We start from the raw sequence: 18,975 nt of genomic DNA on the forward strand, positions 1-18,975 counted from the left end.
CTTCGAAAAGGCAACCACAACAATCGAGATAAACTACCTGTACATACTAGGTAAGAATGCACACATTTATGCTACCTATTTCAATAATGAGTATGATGATTTTGTTGATCTATTTGAATCGAATTGATTTTTACAACATTGACTATTAGTATTACCATTTTATTTTTTGTATCTTTGTGTCTGTAGACCACGGATATGTTGCGAAGTGATAATTCATGTTGAACAGCTCTGTTAACTACCTGAACAAAAACACCTCAATCATTCGATCAAGACAAATTACCCTTATAAAGATGAAAGGATCAGTACAGATAACATCATCTGCTATCATCATAATATTACTTCTAGCAGTAGATAGATCAGAGGGGGATCCCAGATCTCAAGTCCTTAACTTAACATGTTCTCAACATTGTGCAACCTCTGCAAACTTCATTCCAAACTTTGTGCACGTGATGGAGGAAATCAGCACCCGAATCCAAACATCACACACAGCAACAACAGTTATGGGCACAGGACCTGACCTTATCTATGCACTTGCTGAATGCTATGGTGATCTTTCACCAGATGATTGTATGATATGTTATGTCGTAGCACGTACAGCTATTCCTGTTTGCTTGCCTTGCGTTGGAAGCCAAGTGTTTCTTGATGGTTGCTTCATACGAACACAAAACTACAACTTCTTTGAGGAGAACGTAGGATCAAATGACATAGTAATTTGTGGGAATACAACAAGGTATGATGTGTCTTTGGATTCAACAATGCAGGTAATCTCAGATGCTGCAAGGGATGCACCAAAAAACAGGGACTACTTTGCAAGAAAGGTGGCATTGTCAGGGACAACAAATGAGTCTACCTATGTGTTGGCGGATTGTTGGGGGACTTTGAATGAGAGTTCTTGTAAAGAATGTTTGGAGAGAGCATCTTCTTCTATCTTGCAATGCTTGCCTTGGTCTGAGGGACGTGCATTACATATTGGATGTTTTATGAGGTATTTTAACACCAATTTTCTCAATGATGACCCAACGAGGGGTAATAATGGAGGTAATTAAGTTCAAGACATGTTTCTTTATGAGTGCATTTTGTATAGCCATTTATGCAAATCCTTTCATCAGAAAAATGGATCAACAGGAAATGCTAAAAGCTAGCTCATTCAAAGGAAATGTGAAAATCAGCAATTGAACACCAGAACCGATTTCAGTCTGAATTTTGGCCACACAATGGCTGACATCAGCACCAAAATGGAAACTTCACATTTTGGGACAACAGTTACAGGGATAAAAGCTGATAAGGTGTATAGACTTGCTCAGTGTTATGGTGGTGTTTCTAGCCGTGAATGCAACTTATGCTCTGCTAAAGCACTTACTACTATTCCTGGTTGTTTGCCTAGTACAGGTGGCAGAGTTTATCTCAGTGGTTGCTTTATGAGGTATGAGAATTATAGCTTTTTTGGGGAGCATACAGGGGAAGAAGACAGATTTATATGTGTGAATAAAACAAGGAGAAACAATGCCTTTGAGCAATCAACCTCCAAGGTTGTGTTTCAAACAGTGGAAGCTGCACCTAAAAGTAAAGAGTATCATGCTGGAAAACAGGCTCTTATTTCTGGGACAGAAAATAAATCAGTGTATGCAATGGCTGATTGCTGGCGTACATTAGATATAGATTCTTGTGCGTATTGTTTGCAAAAAGCAGCTACGTCCATGTTAGGCTGCTTGCTTGTGTCAGAGGAGTATGCATTGTATGTTGGTTGCTTCATGATGTATTCTGACTCCAATTTTTTATATCCTGATCATAACAAACTCTCTAAAGGTAAGTCAATTGATCATTTCTAGTTTCTATTCTTGGTAGGGGTTGTATTTGTATAAATGCTCTGTTAAAGATATATTGGAGGTTTTGGTTGATTGATCATCTAATTTCTCCTGTTTATGGTATTGGAGGGAAAATAATAGCTATTGTAATGGTTGTTACTTCTGCTGTAGCATTCTTAATTGCGAGTATTATCGCTTTTTATGCATGGAAGCGCAAAAATAAATCAAAAAGAAGAAGGCAAGGTATGAGTCGTCTCTCATTCTTTGACTATTATTAGGTTGTGTATGAAAGGAAAAAAAGATGTTGATACAAGTTGTGGAATGTTTTGATTTCCTTAACATTGATTTTAGGTTCTGATGACACTCAATTGTTGATGATGGTGAACAATAGTAGCTTCAACTTCAAATACTCCACCATTGAGAAAGCCACGTGTTGTTTTGATGAGGCGAACAAGCTTGGACAAGGGGGATTTGGAACAGTATACAAGGTGTATATATATATTTGATCACAAAATTAAAACCTAATTATTCATGTCTTATTGTATATGATTTAGAAGATTCTTGGATTATGTTGTTTTACTCAATGCAATTTGTGACAGGGAGTCCTTCCAGATGGAAGAGAGATTGCTGCCAAGAGACTTTTCATCAATCAGCGACACAGAGCAGGGGACTTTTATCATGAAGTCAACATCATTAGTAGTGTTGACCACAAAAACCTGGTCAAACTAATAGAATTCAGCTGTTTGGGGCCTGAAAGTATTCTCATTTATGAATATCTACCCAACAAGAGTCTCAATCATTTCATCTTCGGTGAGCTTCATGACTTCCCAAATTCTCCAAATACTTCAATTTTTGGTATTCTGCCACTCGATCATGATCAAGTGATGAAAATAGGGTTTGATTCTTTGTGAACTTGTTGTACAGATGCAGATAGAGGTAAGGAACTAAACTGGGCGAAAAGAATTGATATTATTGTGGGAATAGCAGAGGGTTTAGCCTACCTTCATGAAAACAGTAAAACCAGAATCATTCACAGGGATATAAAAGCTGCTAATATCTTGTTGGATTCAAGGCTTCGTGCTAAGATTGCTGATTTTGGATTAGCCAGGTCCTTTCAAGAAGATAAAAATCATATTAGCACTGGGATTGCAGGAACACTGTAAGAACTTTTATTTTTGTTTTTCTTCTTCTTCTTCTTCTTCTTCCCAATTTGATGTTCAACTTCCGTTGAATGAGAATGATCTTGAATAAGAAATTGAACATTGCACAACTAGTCCTATGCATGCAGGCTAAGTTAAGATTTAAGAAGAAGCTTTAACTAATTTCTCCCTTGTATTCCAATTTAAACTTATAATCTAGATGAGGAGGGATTTTCTCAGTTAAATTTGTTTACTGTTTGCAGTGGATATATGGCTCCAGAGTATATACTGAATGGTAAATTAACAAAAAAAGTGGATGTGTACAGCTTTGGTGTGGTTTTGCTTGAGGTTGTTACTGGAATCCCAAATAGAAGAATACAGACATCAGAGGACACTCACAGCTTGCTTTGGATTGTAAGTACAAATTTCCCACTAAACAAAACATATCATACTTTGAATAATCAATCCTTAATGCTGTTGACTCATTAACATTCTCAGCAAACTGTAATCCATAACATTCTCATATAAGTAATGTTAGAAAATGAATATACTTAGCCCATGACATGTACAATTATTTCATATAGCATTTTGAGTAGCTATTGATGAAATCTAAACATTCAGGCATGGAGGAATTTTCGGCAAGGAACATTAGAGGAGCTTTTTGATCCAAACTTAATGTTGAAGAATGACACCAGTAGCAACATGAAGAAGGAATTAAAAAGTGTGATACACATAGGGCTTCTTTGCATACAAGAAGTTCCATCACTAATACCAACCATGTTTATGGCTCTACAAATGTTATCTAAAAATATTGAACCTTTACCTTCACCTTCTAACCCCCCTTGTATACCTTAAAGTGACACAGAAACAAATGAGTTTGGTCAAATCCCTGCTTTTAGGCATAGATTAAACAATCCTGCTTCACTTCCTACTATTACACATACTTCTTTTAGTCCAAGGTAGATATATATATATATATATATATATATATATATATATATATATATATATATATATATATATATATATATATATATATATATGTTTGTACAAATTTTAGAGAAAGAATCATCACTTTTGTAATGATGAGAAACTTCGTGTAGATTGTATAAATATTAATCCTAACTTCATCGTTTTGCCATTTCTGGAAAGAGAGAATATGATTGGAAGTAGACATATTGTAACTCAATCACATGTTCTTATTTTTTTGTAACAAGTTGCGGGCTGTTTATAATCTATAAATGGAACCATCAGGAATAGGTCTGCATTTGGCGCGTTTGATACATCATGTGAACGGTTAAGGAATGAAACATTAAGAGGTTGGATCCTTTAAGAAGTTGAATCATTTATTACTAAATTGTTCAATTGTATCAAACATACTTTAGTTTAATAAGATGATATGGACATTTTTTTTGCAAAACTTACTTTCACTTCTATGTATAATTCTTACAATTTAAAAAAAAAATTATATTCTTGCACAACCTGATTTTTTTTTTTTAACTTTTTATATACTTGTGCATAGATACATCCATCCATGCATTCATATGTACTAATATATATATATATATATATATATATATATATATATATATATATATATATATATATATATATATATATATATATATATATATATAGATGGTTAATTTATTTTGAAAACTCAAAGGTATGCGAGAACTTGATAATTTTTTTCTAGCCAAATTTTTTCAAAGCCAATACCACAACACCATCCCTAGGAGCTCATCTAGGCTAGTTGTAGTTCAAAAAAAAAAAAAAAAAAAAAAAAAAAAAAAAAAAAAAACTATAAATTTGCATATCTACAAAGTATATATGCAATCTAACGTCATCTCCAACCGTAACATAAAAATAACAATTTTCCCTTGCCAAAACTAAAACTAAGTAAGCCAAAGATAAGCAGCCATATATCCAACCCAACCACTAATTACCAAAACCCATAAGCAACACACTCAACAAATACCATCCATTAGAATCATATGCCTTTTTATAATCAAACTTAAAACTACCATTTAATTTTTTATTAATTCATGATGTTAGACATATTAGATGTTGTACTAGTTTAACGTTAGACATGGCTTCCATATTGGTTGCTATGACACGAAGTTTACTAGATCATGATGTTCTTACATGCTAACATTTATTCTAATGTAATATTTTATCATAAGTTTTGAACAAATATGAGTAGGTAATATTTTTTTTTAACGAACAGAAACATTTAAAAAATACTAGCAAGAAACTAGTCGAAGCTTTCAAAATTAATCCTGAGATAGGCAATACAACAAAATTCTAACAACTAAAGTCTTTTCTTAAACAATGGCATACTATTATGTTTGGCAGACTAAACTAGTTAATAGTTAGCTAAAAAGTTAATTGGTAGCTGATCAGTTGACTGATAAAAAACGATGTTTTGTAAATGATTGATATGAGAAAATTAAAAAAAAAAAACCTTCTATAAGTTAGCTGACAGCTACTTCGAGTAGCTTTTTAAAAAGCTAACTTATAAGCTACTTTTTAATTTATCAAATAGATAACTTAAAAAAATTTATTTTTTTTTTAAACTGGTTTATAAATTATTTTTTAATTTACCAAATAAACTATTTAAAAAAGTTTAAGAAATAAGTTAGTTGTAATTGTAACGTTACAAATTGAGTTGAACAATAGAATAAAATTTGATAATATCAACCAAAATTAGTTCAAATATATTTTCTGGATGGTCTCTATATTGTTTTTGTCTTGAGCCTACAATATGTTTAGACCGATCCAAATCTAAACCCGAACCGAACCGAATTAGGCCCAAATAAGTAATTCGATTCGGGTATCTATATTATGCTTATTCGGATATCAAGTTATTCGGTTCAGGTTATCCAAATAAGAGTTTATTCGGTTCTAAATATCCGACTCGAATAAGCATCCTCGTCTCCTTTCTTTTATCGACATAAATCAAAATCACGATTCACACTTCTGTCATCATCGTTCATAACAGAAAAAAGTCATACGCTCATTCTCGTCGTTTCAAAATCGACCAATCTTCACAACTATTTCCAAACTCGAAATCATTTTTTTCGATCCTTCCTTTTGTTTCGGACTTTCAAAAATCGGTATTTCCTATTGTCTCTAAGGATTCACGAATTCCTACGTTGTTTAGTCATGAAAAATTAGGCACCAACTCAAGAAACTCAAGTAAGAAGTTAATTCTCATTATGTTAATCTACTATGTAAATATTATTCTTTCAATGTGTTATTGTGTTATGTTAGTTTTTGAATGTTTTACGTTGATGCATAAAAGTACATTGTTATTCTATTATTGAGGTTATTTGGATTATAGAATCTTAATACGGTTTATTTGAGTTTTTTTCGATTATATTAAGTTTTTAATCATCTTATACATGTTATTCGAATAATAACTGAACCAAACCGATTAATACCCAAATCGAACCGAACTCATAATTGGTTAATCGGTTTGGTTTTCAGTTTATTCAATTATCATTATTCGGTTTTCAGGTTATTTAGATTTTGATCGGTTTGGTCCGATTTCAACCCGCGAACAAGATCCGTAGTCAAAAAAGTTATAATTTGAGATTGTGTCAATAAAACAAAAAAATAGAATGTATATGTGATGACATTTCTAAACCCCCCGTACACGTGGATCCCTCATGATCCCCGGGTTCCAACCTTCCACTTTCCAACGCTTTCCGTGAAATTACAAAGAATACCCCTCAATTATCTACAGATATGCATATCCCCCCTTTTTTTTATCATCTAAGTTCTAACTCTGCATATATTTTCTTTATAAAATTTACCTTCTGGTCACATTGTCATAATTTAATTGAAGTTAATACTTCTACCAACAAAAACCAGTACGTGGCGACATTCAGATTACTAGTGTATTGTCATCAACAAAGTATATTAGAATAATACAAAATATAATCTATAAATCTTTTCATTTAAATGGATAGCAAGAAATTTCAGTAACATTTTCATCGTTCTGTAAACACCTTCATGGAGAATGGACAGCAGCAGCCACTTCTCTCCGGCGACAACTGTCCCAATAACTACACAATCCTAAGCAGGTTACCGGCGGCGCCCTTGACTTGTCAAGCAGATGAAGATGGCGTGCAGATCAATGGAGTTGGAGATTTTTGTAAGGAGTTTTATGTGGAATCTAAAAGACTGTGGTATTTGGCCGGACCAGCCATCTTCACCTCCCTTTGCCAGTACACCCTCGGCGCCACCACCCAACTCTTCGCTGGACAACTTGGCACCATCCAACTCGCCGCCGTCTCCGTCGAGAACTCCGTCATTGGTGGCTTCTCTTTGTCCATCTTGGTATGCTTAAATCCAGTAATTAATACCAACGCATGCAAATTTCGTAGCTTTTGAAATTCATCTTCTTAAACTATTTTATTTATGGGGTGTAGTGTGGGATGGGAAGTGCTTTAGAAACACTATGTGGCCAAGCCTACGGCGCCGGAAAAATCGAGATGCTCGGAGTCTACCTGCAAAGATCATGGATAGTCCTTAACACCGCCGCCATGGTCCTCATGTTTACTTTCATATTCGGCGTCTCAGTCCTCCGCCTGCTCGGCCAGACAACAACTATATCAACGGCGGCCGGAAGCTTTGCCGTTTGGATGATTCCACAGCTATTCGCTTACGCCACGGTGATCCCAATAGCTAAATTCTTACAAGCACAAAGCAACATTATGCCTATGGCAGTGATTTCTGTGGTGGCAGCTCTCAGCCATGTGTGTTTGACCTGGTTGTTCATGGTGAAGCTCGGGTGGGGTCTAGCCGGAGCGGCGGTGGTTCTTGATGGGTCCTGGTGGTTCATAACCTTGGCTCAGATCGCCTACGTTATGTGGGGTTGTTGTGGTGAAGCGTGGTCTGGTTTTTCCTGGAAAGCTTTTCGTAATCTGAAAGGGTTTCTTCACATTTCGTTTACCACGGCCGTAATGTTTTGGTAAGATTCCAAGGAAAATTTAAAATCAGAATAATTAAGCAATATAAAATTTTTGATTTTCCAATTTTAACGATTTAAAGACCTTAAAAAAGTCGATACTTTTTCCGAAAACTCATCGTAGAACACTAGAACTTCACTCACACCTTAAAAAGCTGTCATGAATCAGTCCAAAAGTTTGGTCTGGTCAAAGCCCAGAACGGATTAAAAATCCGGTCCAATCTAATTACTTCACGGCCCGGTCCAAGCTCCAACCTTGTCCGAGTCACTAAAGCCCAACAAAACTCAGGCTATTATTTATTGTATGAATATAAACATTGTAACATTTGTAAGTGACGTCTTTGCAGCTTGGAGACTTGGTACATGATGTCGCTGGTTCTTTTTGCGGGGTACTTTGAAAATCCAGAAACCTCTGTTGATGCATTATCTGTGTGGTGAGAGTTCATGGACCCACCCTTGCAACCAACCTTGAAACCTTATTTATAACGCTTTTGTAGCCTATAAAATAAAAAAAAAAATTAAATTTTTTTGTTATTCTAATACATAATCCACAAAAGAAAAACATGTATGATGAAACTGTAGATCTAACCTTGTTTCTTAAATTGCAGCCTCAACATATTAGGATGGGTGTGCACAATTTCTTTAGGTCTCAATATAGCCGTAAGGTTTGTACCTAACCCCGATCAAAAACTTTCATTTTGGAAATTAGCACTAACAATTTTTAACGAATTTGATTTTTGTAATTGTTTTTTCATAGTGTAAGGGTGTCAAACGAACTCGGGTTCAAAAGACCAAGAACTGCCAGATTCACGGTGGTAGTCGTAGCCCTAACTTCACTTCTAGTTGGGCTTCTTTGCACTACAATTCTTATGGTGTACAAAAAAAGATACCCTTTGTTTTTCACTAGCAGTCCACAAGTAATGCAACTTATAGAAGAACTCACATCCTTACTTGGAGTCAGTATAATCATCACTAACATTCGGTTTGCTCTTTCGGGTATGCCAAATCACAACAGGGACACATTTTTACAATAGCGACACATGTCATACCTTAGTGGATGTTGAATTGGTGTTGCATATTGCAGGGGTTGCCATTGGAGCAGGGTGGCAGACCACGGTAGCCTATATGAATTTTGGGTCATATTTCTTTTTTGGCATACCGTTGGGTCTTTTTCTAGGGTTCATACTCGATATGGGTGTCAAGGTCATGTCTCGTTTATGGTACCTTGAAATTATTACAAGTGAAATGGTTTGATCTTGCTAACCATGATACTTTGATCTTTGAATCTCAGGGAATATGGTCTGGAATGGTTTTGGGAGCAAGCATGCAATGTTTCCTCTTGCTTATGATGGTTTCTCGAACTAATTGGAATGATGAGGTACGAACAAAATAATATATGTCATAAATGTAGGATATAGACATGCAAGTGGTTGTGGCAACAAAAATACTACCCAAATAAAAACACCAAATAATCATTTTCAATACATAAGGCTCTGTTTTTTTATGCATGACTAAACATCTGTCACTGGTATATACTAAAAGTGTATCAATAGGAAAAAAAAATGAAAGTTTGAAACTTTTATCCAGAGTGGAAAGCAAAAGATTTCAATGTGTTTCTGATCCTCATCATAATCGAATATAAAATAGAAAGCTTGGTCATTGATGTCTAGTGTTTTTCTGTCCCATTTGATAATGTAAGCTCCATGTCTTTTTGGGATATGCATTCACATATTCAGATTTTCACACTTGTATAATATGGAAATAAAATCTAAATGAACAACATTTGGTCTCTTATTAAAACACAGGCAAACATTGCAGGAGATAGAATCATACATTGGGGTGGTGACATTCTTAACAAAGACCATGACGAAGAAAGATCGAAAGAGCAATTCAAAGGCCATCATGACAAATGATTATTCCAGTATCGTATACTTGAGTTGATCAAAATCCAAATGACACTAATGTATAGGAGGAGTACAAGTGTTTTAGTGGTGTTAGTATAGCTGACTTACCTGATAAGATTTTGAGGTCAGATGGGTCCTAGACTCCTAGTACTTTAGTTTTTGTTATTAATATTTTAGCATGAGAGTTGTTCCGAGTGGTCCCTTTATCTTAAGACAAAACGACAAATCTTTCATTTGGGTAGTCATAAAACTTATTTACCAAATCATACTGATTTGAAAATTAATTACCAAAAGACAGTAATACAATTTTGAAAATAAAGAGTAAATCACACGAATGGTCCCTATAGTTTGGGATAATTTGCACGCTTGCTCCCTAATTTATTTTTTTAACTCGGAAAGTCCTTATTATTTGTTTTTGTTACATGTTTGGTTCATATTGTTTGTTTTTATTATGTCTTTGGTCCCTGTCTTATCTAAAAAAACTATTATTTAAATAAGAGAAAATAGTGGGGTAGGTGTGTTTATTTAAATAAATTAAAAAGTTTATAGAAAAACAGTTTTTTTAGGTAAAACATGGACCAAACTCGTAACAAAAAACAGATAGTAGAGACCTTTCGAGTTAAAAAAATATAAGTTAGAGACCAAACACGTAAATTATCCTAAACCATAGGGACCATTCATGTAATTTACTCAAAAATAAAATTCAAATGAACCTTTTTCTCCGGTTCTTCCCATCCCATTCTACCAGGCCATCACCACCAACCATCTCACATTGCTTCAACCACCAACCATCTCACATTGCTTCAACCACGGACCTTTTCTTCCATGCTAAAGTATACCTTCTGCACTAGCAGAAACACAAGTTTCTTGTGTTTCAGTTACTAGGTCAAATTGTAACCCAACAACATTCTAATGGACATAAACGTTCTCCTTGCAAAAAAAATTGCTTGAACTACAAACATGAATCAAACATTCAAACCTGTAACCCCGTGAAATATCTACCTGTTAGGCCCTATCTCGCTTTCCAAGTCTCATTTGGATGAGGCGCCGGCGCTACATTATCATCCATTTTTTTTCTTCTTACCCTGGATCTTTTTTCAAGTTTTCGGATATGGAGAATTAGGACTTTAATGGCAGATCTATGGGAAAAATGACAAAAGAAAAACATTATAAATTCTTATTTCGAAATGAATCCTTAAAAAAAATTCCTAGATTCTACGGATTTTCTTCTTATACTTTCATGAAATTATGAAAATTTTGAGGTAAAACTAGCCCCATTACCCATATATGGGTTTTTGGAAAGAGAACGAATAATGAGACAATAATGATCAAAGGCGACGCAATACCGCAACAGCTATGTGAGGCAACAGTACAAACGACAAGGAAATTATGGTCAACAACAAAGGCACAATTACACCTCGTTCCCAAGTTCAACTTAACGAGAGAAAGGAAAGAAAATTGGTGGAAATGAGAAGAAATGAAAAGAAATTGATGTTCCTGAGTTTCATTAAAGGATGGAAGTGGAAGGAAGTGGAGGGAAATAGGAGGATCACTTTCCCTCCTAACTTTCCTTCCGATTTGGGAGGATTTGTAAAGAAAGAACAAAATGATTCATTTTCCTTCCACTTCTCTTCAATTTGGAAACACAAAAGAAATTTTTTGTTTTCTTTTCCTTTCTCTTTTTTTCTCTCGTGATTTTCTTTTCTCTTCTCTTCTATTCTTTTGTTAAACTCGGGAACGGGGTGTTAGAGACGAAGAAGGCCTTTAAGGAAAACAGGGGAGAAGGTCACCGAAGACTATGGTTGTTTTGGGATTTTTTTTTTTTTGGGAAATTGTGTAATCTAACCCTCATAAATAATTTTTTTGACAAAAATAACCTTTTTTTGTAAAGTAACCATATTCTCCGAAAGTCATTGTTCGGAATTCTGGAGTACGATCCGGACCATGGTTCCGGAACACGTTTTAGTTTTTACCTTTTTTTCGTGTAACATGTGGTCTCTCTTTTAGTATAAATTTTGGTTTTATATAATGTATAAGTTTTGCTTTTAAAAAATGTATAACTTTTGATTTTATAAAATATAAATGCAATTAAAATCAACAGACAACTAATAAATACATAAACTAAATAAAGATGTGTCTATAGGTTATAATACGAATAAGATGTTCAAATTATCTTTGTCCTTGTACTAGAAAAAAAATTCACTAGTCATTTTCAATAACCCATAGCCCATGGACTGGTTTTACCCTCTATAGAAATAGGTTTTCCCGTGATCAACGCCTCCAGGAACTAACACAAAAACACCCCACAACCCCCTCCGTTGTGGTATGTCTGTGGCCTTTTCGAGGGTTATCTTGAAGCTCTCAAGTGGGATTGAATCATTCGGTACCCTAGTAGTTGACTCCCATTAGCAGTTTGTAGATGTGTGCTCTCATACCTATAAACAAATCCTCATTTTTTGAATAGTAGCCTCCCTTCCAATGACTATCGTATATAGTCATTTTGAATGTCTTCAAATCCAAAGCACCCAAAAACCAATGAGCATGTGATATATTGATTGACGAGTGCCCCTTTAGTAAAATTGTCTAGGACATGAGCATACACTTTGACATAACTATTAGACAGAAATTGGTTTTTGAAAGTCTACGAGTATCATATGTTCACGATTTTCTTTTGGCCATCCATATATAGGGTCTTGGCCAACATGTGTCACTGGTTGAGTATTGTACTATCCTTAAGTATAACCACATGATTCCCATATTTTCGATTGATGAGATATGCCTAGTCTATCGGAAGATATGCTTAAAGTCTTTTGGGGAGCATGCAGTACATTGTAGAGAGTTCCAACGTTTTCAAGTATCAACATGATATGGTAAGGAACGTTCTCTTTGATGTTTTTAGGCATGCCAAAGTTTCAGTCAAGAAAGAAGCACTTGTGAACTTTTTGGTTGATCTATTGGAAGGAAGATCAACACTTAGATCGGTCGACATTTTGGTTTTTAGATAGGTGAGAAGGAAACACACTTGTGTAGATCTAACTGAGATTTCTCCTCTTGTGGGCCTAGGGAGTGAGGGTTTCACGATGATGCAAACAACTTTTAAAGTTGCCTAGTGCACAGTGACGAACCACAAAAAAATGTGCATGTATAATCAACATGTGTTTACATCACATTTGAAACTTTTGGTTTCCTTGCGCCTGAGACATTAAACTCCTCAATATAGTCAAATCTGTCATGCATAGTAATGTTATGACCTCAAGATCTATAGATGTTTTTAAAAGAATTAGTTTTGAATCCTAAGAAGAAGTAGTGGCTCGGCTTTGTACAACTCGATGTAAACTCTTATATCTCGAAAGGAAAATTTAATAACATTGAACACAAATATAAAGACATGAAATATACTTAGTTTCATCATTGTTATGTAATAATGGTTGATCAACAAAATCTGTAAGATAAATTTGTGGAATATATATGACATTATGTGTGTCCTTACATAGTTACATAGTTGGACAACGTTATGAACGGTTGCCCTATTGCTTTTCTTCTTCTTTCATTTGTCTTATGTATGCGTTGTAGTCACCAAAAATCACCAATAAATGCAGTCTAAAAGACCTAGTATAGTGAAATACAAGCAAACCATTGTACAGGTTTCAACTGTTTTTAATACTACTACATTCAATCCATTTAATATAAAACTAATAATAATTTGTAGACGTACTCATGAAACGACAGAAAAGCACGACATTATACCATTTCTTTTTTTCAAGTTACATAAGGACTATGCTTAACATCAAAATTAAACATTCCAACTCCTTTACCAAAAGGATATAGTTGATAATGTAACCTTACATCCCTTAAGTTTATGGTTTTTTTCCTTAAACATTAATTTATCTCCAAGTCACTCCACAAACATGAGCAAACTTCCAACTAACGTTAAGCTAAGCTTAGAGTGTAAAAGAGCATAATGTTACAACATGCATCTCATATCACTACAACTTTATAAACCTCAAAATACAATCATTTAAAATGGCAACAAATATAACCAGGAAATCAATACTTTAAACAAAACAATTAACCATTCTCAAGGAGAGCATGTGCAATTACTAAATCTTAAAACATTTACTTGATACAAGTGTTTAATAGTATGAAGAAAGTAAATAAAGCTATCCTTGTACAATTGTCAAGACAATGATTGCAACCTTTTGGAATAACACGCACACATTGCTAGTAACAAAAAGAAAGAATCTATTATAAGTGAGCTTCCAAAGTTAACTTTTTGAGATACAAATTATTATAAACATATATTTCTCTGGATTTCACGATTCTCATTCTACGAATTGTACCCAAAAACCATATTTGATATAAGAATACATGACAAAGGGCTAAATGTAAGAAATAGCAATGCACCCTCATTTATCTGTTTATTATAGCACCCTACTTTCATTTTCTATTACAACATTGTATTTTCATTTTACTTTCTAATGAAGGCATCATACTTTGAAAAATCTACCCAATTACTCTTTTATTTTACAAATCTACACAATTATAGCAATGAAAATTGCTTGGTATTTAGATGGCAATGCTAGGATAGGGTAGATTTTTTCACAATATAATGCAGTAATATGAAAAAAAATATTAAAAGAGACAAGAATGGGACAAAAAATTGCAACTTTTGTCCTATTCACATCCCCAGTCCACTGCATGCCAAACACAGTACAACCACAACCACAACCACAACCTGTTCTATTCTATTATATACCGTGTATGTAGTATTTAACCTGAAGTGTTTTACATTGAGATTTGAGATTAAGTAGGTAATGTTAGCTGTTTAATCTCCAATCATAAGGCTGATATACCACTTTTAATTGACTCTTATTAAGCAATTCCAAAAGGGTTCGTGTCTTTTCAACTTCCAAATAATTTGCAGCATGTTTCAGTACCTCCACTGCATTCTTCCCAAAATCCACACTGTACCTATCATATTTCACAATCTCATCTCATCTTCTTTGTCAGGAGAAAAAAAAAAACAGATTCTATAAATATGTTTTCATTGCAACTTAACTTACCATTTGAGTATTTTAGTAACTGATATTGTCATGGAGTCCACATGAAGTACAAACGCCCCACTTTGTAAGAAATCATGAGCAGCCTCCACCAATTCCACATCAATGTTTTTAGGAGAATAGCATCGAAGAGCAGGAGCAGATCGATTTCCAGAAACCAGTGCAAAGTGTATAAGAGGCTCAGCATAGGGAAGAGACACCTGGAAAACATTTATATATACATTTTCTAAGGAGAAGTTGAGAAATATATATATACACCTGAAATATATATATATATATATATATATATATACACAGACCTTAAAGCGTCTATCATAGATACCAAAGGGCTTTATGAGAGTATATGGTGGTCTTTGGTTGCCTCTTAAAATGCCATTATAGATGTCCGAAAGGGAATATGCACACCCACCAATAACATATTTGAACTCATTGAAAAGTTTCCTTCTATCCAATGCTCCTTCAGGATGACCCCACACAAGTATTGCATGAATCGCCATTAAATTGTATAGGTTGATAAAGAAAGCAAGTCTTTCCTCCTTCGCAGTTCTATTTAGGTCAACTCTTTGAAGTTCTTCTGCGATCCTTAAGAACCTTTTTTTTTTATAAAAAAAAAAAGAAAAAAAAATGAATCGCTTTTAGTCGAAATCGATTGAGAGTTAAGAGAGAGTATATGAACTAACCTTGCAAACTCCTCACTCCCATGGATAGTTCTATAAGCAACATGCCTTCCATCTTCTGATATATAGGCTTCAAGGATGGCATATAGTAAAAATCTCAGCCTATGTGAAACTTCTACAAGAGGTTGTCTCTTAGACTGAATGATACCCCTTGGGATGTTTTGACACTGACTTATTACAGGATCTTGATCCAAAAATCGGTAAAGGTGATTGCCATCTTCAAAAGTGTTTTCTCTAGGTTTATGCACACAAACAAATATCAAATCAGAAACAGAGTAAAAGGAAGGGTGACACAGATTTTAGCTCAAAAAGTTAAAGACTACTCAGTACTCACTCAAGAACATGCCGGAAGAAAAGCTCCTTAGCAAGCTTCCGGGCGAATTCAATAGCCTGTTTGTGTGTGAAATGACATTAGAGCCCTTAATCAGAATCAAACAACTATAATAATAGACTAAGTTGAGTAAAATTTGTAGCGATTGATGAAGATACTGAAAGAAGAAAGTATTGGACTGTTGGTACCTCTTCTCGTTCCAAGAGTTGATCTTCTGACAAGAAATCTACAGCTTCTGAACCCAGAAAACAATTGGTCACCCTCCGAAATTTATAAAAACGATCCTTAACAACAATTGATTCCTTCATCTTCCGGACTATAACTGCTAATTCATCTACAATACCCCTACTAGACTCGTCATCTTCCCCTGAAAATGGTGGTAGAGGACCTTTTGGCGATGGCCCTTGGGAAGTTACATACTCTATTTTCTCCTGTAGCTTACCAGACTCATCCAAATCTTTTAACTCATTCAACCCTCCAATTGGGAACTGATTGAAAAACACTCTAGGCACATCTGAGGAGCCAGTCATCTTTTCTAGCTCCAATTTTCTACCTGGGTATACATCGACATTGATTTCCAAATACCTGAGCCTTCTCTTACGTAGAAATAGCCTTGCTTCTTTGCAATCTTGGCACCATAACCTTGTATATAGTACAACCCTTCCTTTCATTGCTATTGATTTTGGTGACTCAAGACTCACACTCGCCTCCTTTTTGTTCTTTCCTTCATCCTGATCCTTCTCTTGTGTTGTCTCTTGGCTTTCTCTTTCATCTGTCTTTACCTCCTTTATGTTTTTGTTATTTTCATCAGAATCATTCTGCGCATCAGTTTTTCTGGAAAGACGGTGGAATACATTAGAGACTGCATATAAGCTCTTCAACTTTACAAACTTCGTGAGAACTGAAGCCTTTCCGGGATTGCCTTCCATTATAGGTTCCAAAGTTCCATCAACTACAAGCCCTTCTTCCTTCTTACTACAAGTGTTATCTACAAGCCCTTCTTCCTTCTTACTACAAGTGTTATCTTTAGGGTCGGTTTGATCGTCCTCTGTTTTTTCAGATGATGAACTTTTACTGATACCCTCATGATTATTCAAGTCATCACCAATCTTTTCACCATCCTCTGCAGAAGTGACATGGCTAACATCCTTAGAAGATTCTTCCTGAATATGATGGGCCTCCGTTTCCAACTTTTCAGTAGGTTGATGGTCGACTTCGACCGTTTCAGAAGAGTATTCCAGATCCTCCTCCTCTTCGGTGTCTTTAATGCAATCCAATATCTCCCCCTCCCCCTCTTTGGTAATGGAATTTAGTGTTGTATCATTTATCGAATTATCCGTCTCCTTGTCTTCCATAGTTACCTAAATCGCTCAATGCCCACGATCTACGTTCTGAACGCGCTGTACCCAAAAGCGGTACGGAGTCGTACCAAAACGCAGTCGGTATGCGAATCGGATCGACAGTCAAGGCGCGCCAAATCGAGAACGTAAAAGGTCCGACCGATAAGGGAATCGCCTATTGGATCGGATTTTTCCATGTTCAGCCTCAATTGCAAACGTCGACCTGGACGCCGACTCCTAATTTGGCGGGAATTTCAGCGACGCTTCTCAATTTCGGATTTATTGGACACAATTGTTGATTTGGTGTGTGCGATAGTAAGAATGAAGGAAGGCAGAAGACGCGAGAAAAACTGGAGAATGACAGCAATGAATCCAATCAAGAAAAGCATGGCAGCATGAAGAAAGTTTGTGTCAAAGAGCGTTTGAGGGATCACTTTCAACATTAATCAACATGACAAGATGAAGAAGGTTCGTATAACGGACATGCCCTAATTGTGATAACATAAAATTTGTAAATGGTGTTGTGTTTTAGTGTTTGATAGTGTAAGAAAATTAAAATGATTTATAGAACTTTACCAATACAATATTATTATTGATGTTTTACCTAAAGATTTGTTAGAACCAGAAAACTCATCGTGAGTTGAGACTTGAGAATATATAGGATTTAAAATATGTAGTTTTGAATTTCAACTGTTTTTTTTTTTTTTAATTATATTTATAACTTGAATTTTCTGGACAGTTTATATATATATTTCTAATCATTTTTCCTACCATATTTGAAATTTTGAAGCAACAAAGAAATATTTGATATGTCTCTTCTAAAACGCGTTTTCTTATTCCATAAAGACGTATTGTGTTTTGCAACACATTCATCACTTCATGGGTAAGAAAAAGAATATGCCTAATAAAAATAATTATATTATATTATATTATACTGTAGTTTCAGTATTAAATAATTGATTTTTTTGTACATACCAATTTAGTGATTTTGTAAACAAAAATTTACAATAAGTTAAAAAAATATTAAAACCCAAACGATAAAAGCAGATACTATTTAATATTATTACTTTGTATCTTAACTTATAATCCAATCAAGTGAGCATATAAATAAATTGTAGATAATGGATATGATAAGAAATGAAATCGATACCAAAAGAACATGGAAATCAGAAATTTCAAAGAAATTATAACGTGAGCCACACAGTAGCGACTTGGAAACGAGACACGTGTTATGTAGATCTCCTGGCAAAAGAAAACGACACCTACCCAAGATAGTTTACACATGTCCTATTGTGACTATGCCATGTGTCTTGTTGAAAGATAATAAATTAAAGATAATAAATTTGATTTTGCAGTTACTGGTTACTTGGATCTTATAAGTAGTAATTATTGGTGTTTTTAATAAAATAGGATTTTATTTTATATTTTTAATCAACTTTCACACTTAAGAGAAGTTAAATTTTTAAAAGTTATAATTCATTCTTATATTTGATCCTTGATTATTGGCGGGTTAAAATATTTTTAGGTTTACTTATAATTTTAAAGCCTTTATTGTATTTTTTAGTGTTTTTAGAAATCAACTTTTGAAAAAAATCCAACAATAAATTTTAAATCCTTTAAAATTACGTAATATAGAAGGCTGCGTTTATATGAATTTTCATGATTCATAATTTCATTATAAAATGAATTCATTTATAATATATAATTGAGTATATATTTAATGATTATGAATCAAATGGATTTT

General features: G+C 34.4%; 3 protein-coding genes across 4 annotated transcripts; 2 read left to right on the forward strand and 1 right to left on the reverse strand.

Annotated features, from left to right (window-relative positions):
* Positions 1–220: 220 nt before the first annotated feature.
* LOC145033490 (cysteine-rich receptor-like protein kinase 2) lies at positions 221–3,899 on the forward strand. Its single transcript, XM_078982086.1, has 7 exons — positions 221–1,038; positions 1,935–2,048; positions 2,157–2,293; positions 2,405–2,615; positions 2,730–2,964; positions 3,208–3,358; positions 3,566–3,899. Exons 1-7 carry the CDS (start codon positions 291–293, stop codon positions 3,797–3,799), a joined length of 1,830 nt encoding a protein of 609 aa, XP_078838212.1. The 5' UTR covers positions 221–290; the 3' UTR covers positions 3,800–3,899.
* A 3,062-nt stretch (positions 3,900–6,961) lies between these two features.
* On the forward strand, positions 6,962–9,912 carry LOC145034884 (protein DETOXIFICATION 29-like). The gene is made up of 8 exons (XM_078983441.1): positions 6,962–7,288; positions 7,381–7,922; positions 8,267–8,353; positions 8,528–8,584; positions 8,677–8,915; positions 9,004–9,122; positions 9,211–9,297; positions 9,725–9,912. The coding sequence occupies exons 1-8, from the start codon at positions 6,962–6,964 to the stop codon at positions 9,830–9,832; spliced, it is 1,566 nt and encodes a 521-aa protein (XP_078839567.1). The 3' UTR covers positions 9,833–9,912.
* Positions 9,913–14,408: 4,496 nt separating this feature from the next.
* LOC145034882 (electron carrier/ protein disulfide oxidoreductase) lies at positions 14,409–17,763 on the reverse strand. Of its 2 annotated transcripts, none has more exons than XM_078983440.1 (6): positions 16,080–17,763; positions 15,895–15,950; positions 15,564–15,794; positions 15,183–15,474; positions 14,887–15,083; positions 14,409–14,788 (listed from the first exon to the last, which is right to left on the reverse strand). In XM_078983440.1, exons 1-6 carry the CDS (start codon positions 17,244–17,246, stop codon positions 14,641–14,643), a joined length of 2,091 nt encoding a protein of 696 aa, XP_078839566.1. In that variant the 5' UTR covers positions 17,247–17,763; the 3' UTR covers positions 14,409–14,640. The 2 variants fall into 2 exon arrangements, with proteins under 2 accessions (XP_078839566.1, XP_078839565.1); XM_078983439.1 differs by having other exon boundaries at positions 14,409–14,794; positions 16,080–17,760.
* Between the last annotated feature and the right edge of the window lie 1,212 nt (positions 17,764–18,975).

This window comes from Lactuca saligna, chromosome 3 (genome assembly GCF_052625555.1).
Source record: "Lactuca saligna cultivar CGN05327 chromosome 3, ASM5262555v1, whole genome shotgun sequence".
Classification (NCBI taxonomy): Eukaryota; Viridiplantae; Streptophyta; class Magnoliopsida; order Asterales; family Asteraceae; genus Lactuca; species Lactuca saligna.